Source organism: Elgaria multicarinata, chromosome 3 (assembly GCF_023053635.1).
Source record: "Elgaria multicarinata webbii isolate HBS135686 ecotype San Diego chromosome 3, rElgMul1.1.pri, whole genome shotgun sequence".
Taxonomy (NCBI): Eukaryota; Metazoa; Chordata; class Lepidosauria; order Squamata; family Anguidae; genus Elgaria; species Elgaria multicarinata.
The window spans coordinates 152645694-152657484 of record NC_086173.1 but is presented as its reverse complement, the minus strand read 5'-3'; the positions used below and the strand labels follow the sequence as shown (position 1 = coordinate 152657484).

General features: G+C 44.4%; 1 protein-coding gene across 1 annotated transcript in view; it reads right to left on the bottom strand.

The window, feature by feature from the left end:
• Positions 1 to 3256: 3256 nt before the first annotated feature.
• Positions 3257 to 11791, bottom strand: part of LOC134395567 (zinc finger protein 420-like) — a 33548-nt gene continuing 25013 nt past the window's right edge. Inside the window, exons 6-9 of the mRNA XM_063121728.1 lie at positions 11346 to 11448; positions 6051 to 6275; positions 4990 to 5158; positions 3257 to 3464 (exon numbers count right to left, since the gene is read on the bottom strand). Coding sequence (XP_062977798.1) covers positions 3257 to 3464; positions 4990 to 5158; positions 6051 to 6275; positions 11346 to 11448 — 705 coding nt within the window. The remainder of the gene's footprint in view (positions 3465 to 4989; positions 5159 to 6050; positions 6276 to 11345; positions 11449 to 11791) is intronic.

The window sequence follows — 11791 nt, the reverse complement described above, 5'->3', positions numbered from 1 at the left end:
TTACTTCTGAGTAGATGTAAGATTGTGCTGTAGGTTTGCAACCCCAGGCAGACTTACTTGGGAGTAAGTGCCATGGAACACAATGGGACTTCCTTCTTAGTAGACATAAGATCGCACTGTAAGTGGAACTTCTTAGTAGACATGGGACTTCTTAGAGACATAAGGTCGCGCTGTAACTCTTGGCACACTTACTTGGGAGTAAGCCCCATTGAATTTAAAGGGATACTTTTGTTGGGATGGGGGATCAGATCTGTCTCCCTTTGTTGCAGGGAGGCATTTTACCCTCTTCTCCTTCCGATCACAGACACAGAAATTCCTTCCCTATTAAGTTCATAGCGCAATGCCAGCTTTACACACTGACAATTTCGTGCCATTAATGCTTTATTACAGTTTATGTCAGATCTTTTTGAAAGGGCAAGAGACATCCTGGCTGTTGATAACTTCATGTAATTCACCCACAAACTTCCATGAGTGGCTAGTCATGAACATGCTATAAATTGCTCATGTAGGACTGACGGAAGTTAAAGATCAAAACATTTGGAGAGCACTGGACTGAGGAAGAGGGAACTACAGTAGCATATTGCTCCTCTGAGAACATGTTTTCTGTAATATTGATATATATTTTCTGCTGAAGGACATTGTGCTGAAAGGGAATTGCTGTTTGGGGGGAAATTGAATTTTCATGTTTCAAGCTTGATTTTAAGGTTCTCTTTGGAGGGTGGGGGAGTCTTAAAATTGAAGTCTACATAACTCTAGTATTAACTTAGAATCATATGCCGCCCTGAGATCTTAATGATATAGGGTGTGATACAAATGTTTTAAACAAATAATAAATAAATAAATAAATAAATAAATAAATAGAATCATAGAGTTGGAAGGGGCCTACAAGGCCATCGAGTCCAAGGCAGGAATCTACCTGACAGATGGTTGTCCAGCTGCAAAATTAGTATTAATTAATACATTTTAACCCCCAAATCCAAAATTCAAAATAGCATTCATAAAAAGGAAATGTTGTAAAAATCATCATTAGGAAAATATAAATTCAAATCATGCAAACCAAACTGAATTTAAGAGACTTCCATTGGTCCTCTTGCAAACTCATTACCACCGTTCCCTGAATCCACATGTTGTTGTTTTCCTAATCAGTGAGAAAAAAGCACTCCCATTGTCATTCATCCTATTTATTGTTACCGGACATTAAGCTGTACACAAGAACTTAAGAGTCTATCACGCAGAAGTCTAAAGCCCACTTACCTGGGAGAGTAAGCCCCAATGAGCACAATGGGACTAACTTTTGAGTAAGTACGCATAGGATTGTGCTGTTCACCTCTTGCAGAAAAAGCATTTTTCTCCTTCTCCCATCATACTAGAACCTGGGGTCATCCCATGAAGCTGATTGGTGGGAGAAATAAAAGGAAGTGCTTCTTCACACAGTGCGGAGTTAAACTATGGAATTCTGTACCAGAAGATGTGGTGATGGACACCAATTTGGGTGGCTTTAAAAGGGGGTTGGATAAATTCCTGGAGGAGAAGGCTATCCATGGCTGCTAGTCCTGATGGCTAAAGTGCTTCCTCCAGTATTAGAGGCAGTAAGCACATATACACCAGTTGCTGGGGAACATGGGAGATGCTGTTGCACCATGTCCTGCTTGTGGGTTTCCAGTGGACAACTGGTTGGTCACTGTGTGAACAGAGTACTGGACTAGACGGCCGCTTGGTCTGATCCAGAGTGGCTCTCCTTATGTTCTCAACATGCATGTGGATTATATTCCCATCTCCTTCCCTAATCTCTGAGAAGAGCATGTGAAAATCTGGCTGGATCACATTAAGGATCCACTTTAGCGCAGCATCCAGTTTTCAACTATGGCCAGTGCCCCCTGGGAAGCCCACAAGCAGGGCATGAAGCCAGCAAGCCACCTCTGTAGTTTGTTTCCCAAGTCCATGGGTGCTGCTTGACATGATTCTCACACACCCATGTATTACACTCAAATGGAACTCTTTGCCACTGGCACTGAAACAAGGTTAGCAAGATTATAAACTGTTAATTAACACTCTCTTCTTTGGATTGCATAAACAGGTTCTACGTTTAAACTTGCTGACAGATTCTAGGCTTCAACATGTATGTGAGCTGCTATTAAGATGGTTGTGTCAGTTTTGGTGGCATCATTGCAGTAATATCCCTGCAAAGCTGCTAATTGTTAATTATGGAGAGTTGCGCAATGCCTTTAGAACAACCTCCTCCAGCTCCGGTGTCCTCCAGTTGTTTTGGACTACAACTCCCAGCATTCCTAACCATTGCCCTTGCTGGCTGGGGCTGATGGGAGTCAAAGTCCAAAACATCTGCAGAGCACCAGGTTGGGGTAGGCTGGTTTATCCCAGAAGTGGATTTCTGGTGTCTGCAAGCAAAAGCAATCAGAATCCACAAGGATCCTGAATATGAGGTTGGATGGCCTTGTAGTGACAGTTTGTGCTGGATTTGTAATTATATTAATTATATTAATTAATTTTAGCATGTTTAATACAACAAAACTAAGTTACAGTTGTGGTGGAGGGGAACGAAATTAACACCCAAATATCAAAGAGAATGCCAGGCGATCAGTAACACGAGAAAAAGCTCGTATCAAAATCAAAATAATTAGTAATGCTAATTATTCTTTCAGCATGGACAAAAACAAAATAGGATCAGTGGGTGGAAGGCACGTTAAAAATCCATGCAGCTCCACCAGATGTCATAGTTCCAGCTTTTACTTTTTTGTAAGTAAACTCGCGGGTGGAGTTTCGTTGCAATAACCCATGAGAAATACGCCCTGGAAAGGTGGGTCAGGCTAGGGTGCTCTTTGGAGTTTTGCCTTCTGTGCAGTGGTTGGATGCTAGACAGATGCTTGTATAACTATTTGGGTGAGAGGGACTTGAGTAATTTGAAGCTGATACGAAGTTAATAAAAACTGGCTTATATCCAGCTCTCATCTGAAATTATTCCTTCAGTGAGTCACGAGTTATGCCCATTCTTACACACACACACGTTTTCTATGGCAAAGAGGCTTGTGTTCTAGCAAATCCCACATCTGCACAACAGCCAAGATCCGGAGTCCTCTCATTTCCAGGAAAGAAAACGCTCAGTTCCTGGCTCCAAGGAGAACGCATTGGGAATGATTGGGATTCCCATTTTTGGGTTATAACGCTAGTGTGATGGAGCTCTGAGTTTCTTGGTTATTTCCACAATGTTCGCCAGCTGCCGATTCGGGATTACGTTCCTCTACTGGAAGGGTTTTCTACACTGAGGGCAGGCGCAGGAGGCCTCTGTGTGTGACTCCTCCCAGTACTGACTCAGATAGGCTTGGCAGAAATTGTGCCCACAGTCCAGAATGATCACGGGATCCATGTAATACTCTAGGCAGATGGGACAAGTCACTTCATCACAGAGAGCCTTGACCGGATTAGCAGCCACAGCCACGGCTTCCTTGCTATGAATAAAAAGCCAGATTAGCTTATTGTGCCTCATTTTGCTCATCCATAATTTTCTTTTCCAGCTAATTTTGGGAATTTGAACTATGGCCCGGAACTGGTATCAGAACCTGGCTTTCATGGAAGTTTATTTATTTATTTATTAAACTTATATACCGCTCCCATAGCCAGGGCTCTCTGGGCGGTTTACAGAAAAATTTCTGTAAGTTTCAGAGGTTATTATAGCTTTCCCATCTAGTCATGCGTGAATGGTGAGTTTGGTTGACTTACCTCAGTTGGAAGCTGTCGTTCCAGCTCGTTTTGCAGAATACGGACTATGGCCCGGAATGGAACACAGGTTCAGTGGAAGTTTTGTAGCTTATGATATCTGTCTTACCTGGTAAGTACGAGTGGTGAGTTTGGTTGAGTTTACTTAGCACCGTATTTCGGTAACACTGTCGGTTCCAGGCGTATTCTAATGACTCTATAACAACACAATTCTTATTCCAATTAGAACTTGAACGCTTCCCTACCCTCTTCCTTCTACCCTGTCCAAACATGCTTCTTTAAATTATTGTAAGTTTTAACAAAACAAAACAATAAAACTGCAAGTGTAAGTACATACTTTAAAAGCTTGTTACAAATATTAAAACATTCCTTTAAAAATGGAAAGGGGGGTAAATTACACATACATTTCAGTAAAGACAAACCAATATAAGGCTAATAGTGAAAGACACCAATATTATATACCACTCTTTAAACTGTTGGTAGTATTGTTAGGTCTCCTATCCATTGCATTAGCTTTTATCTTTCCAATGTTATAGCATCAGTCTTTTAGCACTCAAAGAGCAAAAGAATCCAACTGGAAAATAGGTCATGTAGGGCAAACCTGTGCGTATGATATAAGAAACAGAGAACAGATCAAGAAAACATGAGCAGCTTTGTTTAAATCTAAAATCTACATATATTTAGATGGTATCTTCCCACTGTGAGTTCTTTGCTGTACAGTAAGATTTGAGTTCCGACTGAACCTCTTTCCATACTCCATGCATTTATATGCTTCTTCCCTGTGCAACTTCTTTGGTGTGAGGTAAGGCTTGAATACTGACTAAAGCTCTTTCCACATTCCATGTACGTAAATGGTTTCACCACTGTGTGCATTCTTTTGATTATACATAAGTGTCCCAGTATCACAGAAGCACTTCCCACACTTCTGCCTGTGTGCATTCATTGATGTGCAATATGTACTCCACTAACACTAAAGTTTTCCACATTCCATGCATTTATATGGTTTTTCTCCTGCATGAGTTCTTTGATGTGCACGAAGGTGTACACTCCAAGTGAAGTTCTTTCCACTCTGGACATTTATAAGGTTGATCCCATATAAATTCTTTTAAGTCTAGTAAGGCCTGAGATCTGACTGAAGCTCTTTCCACATCTCATGCATTCATGTGGTTTCTCCTGTGTGGGATCTTTGATGTTTAGCTAGTGATCCACTGTGACTGCAGCTCTTTCCACAATCCCTGCATTGATATGGTTTCTCACCAGTGTGCATTCGTTGATGTTGAGTAAGTGATCAATTCTAAAATGAAACACTTTCCACACTCCATGCATTTATACGGTTTCTTCTCTGGGTGTGTTTCTTGATGAACACCAAGTGCTCCACTTTTACTGAAGCTCTTCCTACATGCCATGTAATTATATGGTTTCAACCCTGTGTGTGTTCGTTGATGTACAGTAAGTGCTTAACTATGAATGAAGCTCTTTCCACACTTCCTGCACTTATATGGTTTCACCCGTGTGTGTTCATTGACGTCAAGTAAGCTCTTGAGTTCTCAGTGAAGCTTTTTCTACTCTCCATGTACTTATATGGTTTCACCCCTGGGTGTTTGTTCATGTCTAGCAAACTGTGAAACCTGAATGAAGCTCTTCCCAAACTCCAAGCATTTATAACGTTTTACCCATGTGAGTTCATTGATGGATAGTCAGGGTTCCACTTTCACTGAAGCACTTTCCACACTACAGGCATTTATACGGCTTCTTTCCTGTGTGTGTTCGGTGATGTACAGTAAGACTTCCAATATTACTGAAGCTCTTTCCACACTCCATGCACTTATATGGTTTTACCCCTGTGTGTGTTCGGTGATGTACAGTAAGATTTCCACTTTGAGTGAAGCTCTTTCCACACTCCATGCATTTATATGATTTCTCCCCTGTGTGTGTTTTATGATGTTTATGAAGTGCTCTCCTATCACTGAAGCTCTTTCCACAGTCCATGCACTTCCATGGTTTCTCTCCTGTGTGTGTTTTATGATGTCTATGAAGTGTTCCACTACAACTGAAGCTCTTTCCACACTCCATGCACTTAAGTGGTTTCTCTCCTGTGTGTGTTCGTTGATGTACAGTAAGTGTTCCACTACGACTGAAGCTCTTCCCACACTCCATGCATTTATATGGTTTCACTCCTGTGTATGTTCGGTGATGTACAGTAATAGTTCCACTGTGACTGAAGCTCTTTCCACACTCCATGCAGTTATAAGGTTTCTCCCCTGTGTGTGTTCTGTAATGTATATTCAATTTAGAATAATCTTTGAATATCTTCCCACATGCAGCACAAATGTAACTTTCTTTTTCTTTCTGATCTTCTTGTGACATCTGCAGTTCAATAATGTCAGTATCCTGAAAAACAGATTCCTTCTTCATTGTCAGGTTTTGCCTGTGATATTTTGGCCCCCGTTTTCCCTGAAATATTCCTTTTCCTGCTTCATGCTGGGTAGTATTCAAAGACAGCACAGATTGCTCTTGATATGTCTCACTGTGCTGCCCATCACCTACGTTTGGGAGAAAAAAAATCTTTTAGGAGTTCAAGTAAGAAACCATAGATCTCAAGTGTGATCAAGCCCAGTATCTACTTCACTATGAGAGCACACAGAAGAGACTCCTGCCCCCCAGTAGATTGGTTAGTGAGCTTGACCTTCAGGCTTCCTCTCTGCTGCCTTTTTCTGGCCAAAGAACAATTGTCTCTTTGCAGGCCCAGACTTCTGACCCTGCACTCTTTGCAAGATCTTCTCCTTCATGCAAAAGGTTGCTTCAGCTTCTTGCATCTGGGCCACAAAACGTGGGCAGCTTTAGCATGAAGTTGCAACTTAAGGTGGAGCACCAAAGTAGGTCGGCCCTTTGGGGTAGCCAGTAAGGGGATGAATGAGGGCAAGGTCTGATGGGCAGAGCGGAGGAGCAAAGGGACTGCCCGTGCATCTATCTTATGTATAGAATGAATTCTTAGACATACTGTTATTGCCTGTGGGCAGGGGAGATGTGTTTTCAAAAGCCACAGAGTGTTGGAGGGGCGCAAGGGGCAGCCACAGAAAGGCAGAGGGAGATATGGTGTCCAGAGGCCACTGTTCAGTATGGGTGTGGAACGCTACAGGCTTTCGGTTGCTCCTAAGCGGTCTCCATCAGAGTGCCTGAGCAGCCCTCATGACAGACCCCCTGGGTCGGAGGTTCTGCTGCTGCAGAAAGCGAGGTCTGTGAATGGGAAAGAACAGCCCTGCAAGGCTTGATCCTGGATAAATGTGCCAATCTGGCCTGTATCATGGAGGCCTGGGGGGATTACACTGGAGGAGTAAATCCCTCTCCGCTTTGTTCACCAGGGTTTTCCATGTTGCAGCAAGGAAAATCTGTGGGGCAAGAGGCCGATGAGTCGCAGTGGCCTATCATCACTCCATTCCAATACCCAGCTGCCCTGTCCCACAGACTTCCGGTTTCGAGCCCGTGGATCTGAAGGTGGCTCCTTGGGACTGAGGAGGGATGATGATGGTGTGTCGCCTGACCCACCCCTCAACAGTGTCCCCACTTCTTCAGCAGGGCACACTTTGCATCTGGCTCTTTGCGTAGGATGGGACAATGGTGAACTGGGGGGTGGGGGAGGAACGTTCTATAGTTCCGCTGTCATGGGCACATCACTACCTGGTGCGGTTTAGATTTGTGGACAGAGAAAGGACCGAGCAGTAACAACACAGGCACCGGACATTGGGATAAACTAGGGCTACTTTATTAAATAAAGTAACTAACCCCCTCCCTAGATCTACATGTGGAAGTGCTGGAATCTGTCATTCCTATCCTGCAGACAAGTAGCCTGCCTTCATGGGCGAGCCCCACTCTGCCAGAGTCAGGAGTCGTGTTGACTCCCCTTAGGGGCATCAGAGGGCCTGGGGGGCTCCCCCTTCCTGCAAATCCTGCCTCAAATGGATCCGGAGCGTCCCAAGCCCCCAGGTCTCCGATCAGCTCTGCTGTTGTATGGAGGCGAGAAACGCATTTTAGCTCCCACTCTTGGCATATAACAGGCACCACATGAAAGACCTGCCCCTGGTTACCATCCTGCAGACAAAGGTCTGAACTCAATTAGCTCCAGCAGCTGACGGAGGGAGACCCTACTGTCCAAACAGGCCTCAAAAAACAAACTTCAGAGAGTTCCCAGTTTATCACCCAGAAGACGAATACACTGTGTGGTGCAGCCCAGCAGAGCAGCCCAAAGGCTAAATGTGATGAAGAGCCAACAGCTTTAGGCGGAGGGCACAGGTTGCGCTTCTCTCCGTCCCCTGCACATTGTAGGAATACAGTGTGGGGATACACCTGTTGCTCTATCTGCACACCCGGACTCATCTCTTGGGAGGCACTGGGACCAAGAAGGTCCTTCCCACCAGCTGACCTTTTCCCTGGAAATGCCACAGATCAACCAGGAACCTCCTGCATGCAAAGCGTCTGCATTGCCACTGGGCTACAATTGCTCCTCTTCCAGTTCCTGCTCCTCTTCCAGTTCCTGTTCCTCATCTGTCAGTTCCTCCTGCAAATTTCTCTGCATTTCCTTCGGTCTCAGCTGATGAACTGTCTGCAATACTGCGCTCTTCAAAGCCCTCCACTTGTTCTCGTGATCTGATTCCTTCTCGCGTCTTTATTAATCTTATCCCTGCTATCCTCCCTTCCTTGCTTCATATTATTAATTTTTCTCTGTCCTCTGGTTCATTTCCTTCTGCTTTTAAACATGCTACAGTCTCTCCTATTCTCAAGAAACCTACTCTTGATAGGCTATCTCTGTCTAACTACTGACCTGTCTCTTTGTTGCCGTTTGTTTCAAAGATCCTGGAGAGTGTGGTCTACTCTCGTTGTCTTGATTTTCTTTCTAGTAACTCTGCTCTGGATCCTTTTCAATCTGGATTCCGTCCTTTGCATTCCACTGAAACAGCCCTTACTAAGATTACCAGTGATCTTCTTACTGCCAAGTCTAAAGGCCATTATTCCGTTCTTATTCTCCTTGATCTAACTGCAGCCTTTGACATGGTTGATCATGATCTTCTTTTAGATTCCCTTCATGACCTTGGATTTTGTGGCTCTGTCTATAACTGGTTTGCCTCCTATCTAGCGGGTCGCTCTTTCAGCGTGTTGGCTAATGGCAGCTCATCTTCTTCTTTTCCCCTTTCAGTAGGGGTTCCGCAAGGCTCGGTGCTTGGTCCGTTGTTGTTTTCTTTATACATGTTGCCCTTGGGTAATCTTATTCAATCTCATGGCCTCCAATATCATCTGTATGCTGATGATACACAATTATATCTTTCATCTCCGGATCTTTCTCCTGATGTTCACGATCGTATCTCAGCATGTCTTTCATATATCTCAGCTTGGTTGCTTCATCGTCGTTTGAAACTTAATATGGCAAAGACTGAATTGCTTGTTTTTCCTCCTAAACCTTCTCCTCATCTCTCATTCTCTCTTATTGTCAATGATGTTACGCTTACTCCAGTCAAGGAAGCTCGTAGTCTTGGCTTTATATTTGATTCCTCGCTCTCCTTTATTCCTCATATTGAGGCAGTAGCTAAATCCTGTCGTTTTTTCCTGTATAATATTGCCAGGATTCGATCATTTTTGTCTGTCTCTTCTGCCAAGACTCTTGTTCATGCATTGGTTATTTCTCGGTTAGACTACTGCAACCTTCTTCTCACTGGCCTTCCTTCTTCTCACATCAGTCCGTTGGTTTCTGTTCACCACTCTGCTGCTAAGATCATCTTCTTGGCTCGCCGCTCTGACCATGTAACTCCACTTCTGAAATCTCTTCATTGGCTTCCAATTCACTTCAGAATCCAATATAAACTTCTCCTGTTGACCTACAAAGCTTTTCACTGTCTAGCTCCTTCCTATCTCTCCTCTCTCATCTCACACTATTCCCCCGCTCGTGCTCTTCGCTCCTCTGATGCCATGTATCTCGCCTGCCCACGGGTCTCTACTTCCCTTGCTCGGCTTCGTCCATTTTCTTCTGCTGCCCCTTATGCCTGGAACGCTCTTCCAGAACATTTGAGAACTACAAGTTCAACCGCAGCTTTTAAAGCTCAGCTAAAACCTTTTCTTTTTCCTAAAGATTTTAAAACTTGATTTTGTTCTGACTTCATACTGTTAGTTTTACCCTACTCAGTGCCTGTTTACCCTACCCTGTGCCTGTTTGATTTCTCTTCCCCTCCTTTTTGTTTTATTATGATTTTATTAGAATGCAAGCCTATGCGGCAGGGTCTTGCTATTTACTGTTTTACTCTGTACAGCACCATGTACATTGATGGTGCTATATATATAAATAATAATAATAATAATAATAATAATAATAATAATAATAATAAAATCTCACCTGAATCATACACATATTATTAATACATTTAATCATTGCATTTAGATCCTGCCTTTTTTCCGTCATGGAACCCAGTTCCAAGGTGGTCTCCCCTCCAAGCCCTGACCGGACCAAGACCTGCTTAGCTTCAGGCAGGTGGTTGTCTCTTATGCCTGCCAACCACGCCCTGGGGTTGTGACCAGGTCAGCGGCCTGCGCTTGGGGATTGGAGTTTACCCTCCCCTTCGTAGGCTGTGGAAAATCAACAGGCCTGAGTAGTCGAAAGCCCAACTACCAGCCAAAACTGCCCTCATTCAGGATGCTGATCAGATAAATTCATAACTGATAGGACAGGAACATAGGAATCTGCCTTGTACTGAGTCAGACCCTCGGTCCATCCAGCCCAGAACCATCAATATAGGATGTTGCAAAAATCTGCCTGGGCCTGCGGTGGCATCGGGCGAGTTCAGCCCTCTCGGGCCCAGGCAGACCCACAAGGCACTGGGGCAGAGCCATGCCCGAGTGCTGCTGAGACTTCAAGAACGCTCAGTGAGTCCTTTGCCCCTGCAGCGTTAAAGGACGCCGCCATTCAGGCAACAAGGGGGGAGGGGAGGGATTTGCAATTTCTCCAGCCTTGGGGAAATTATGTGTTTCTGCCCCCCACACCCCCACACCCCATTGCACCTCTGACATAATATGGGACAGAATGGAAGCCTGAGAGACCCTAAAGCGACAGTACCACAGGATCAAGCAGAAACTCCCCACACCCACCTCCTGGAAATGGCCAAGAAAACATGTGTGGAACCACTGCCACTCCCCACCACATTCAGACAGCAGTTCCTGAACGATGCCATAGCCAATGAAATGGAAAACGGCTGGCAATAACTACAGAATCAACAGGGTCTCATCCCCTCTTCTCTCTTCCAAATATGCCCATCCTATTGGTTCACAGGGATGGTGAGGAAATATCCCTCAGTGCCACGTCTACTCATTTGCTTCCTGAGTGTAGGTGTGTATCAAAGGGTGGCCAAGGGTCAGCTCAACACGAGAAGTGGCCTGGGAGCACTGGTGTTGACATCTTTGCCTTTCAGGAATCGACCACAGCTTTGACAGGAATGCCAGTTCATACCATAAGAAAAAACCTCCAGAGCCCACTGGAATCCATTAGCCTTGGTGGAGGACCATCCGAATCGCAATGGCCAAGAAGAGAAATTCACCCCATTGTCATTCATCAACTAAGGAAAAGGAATCCTTACCCAGAGATGCCGCAGCTCCAGATTCCTCCAGCATGACTTCCTGGGTCAGAGCTCTTTGGCCTGGATCCTGGAGATCCATCTTCCCCTCCTCAAAGGACTCCAGCTGTGGAAAGAGGGAAACAATCTCTCCTCAGGAATATTCTCCCTCACACACAGCACTGCTCTCAGTTTGGGATGGGGCTTTCCTCCTTCGTACCCCTTTGGTTTGTATGTCTTTACTTCTTCTAAGCTGCCTTACGTTTGAGAGGAGGGGGAAACTAGACCACGTAAATTACTTAGCTGAGATTTCAATGTCCTATCTTGTTTTCCTCCATGCCACTATATTTCCTCAAGTTGCTCGATGTAGAAAATGTCTGCTGTTTAAGCTCTAAATATCTTTCCATCCTCCTTCCCCACTTCTTTCGCTAAGAAATGTATTATTGACCAATAACATTTCAGTCCCACAT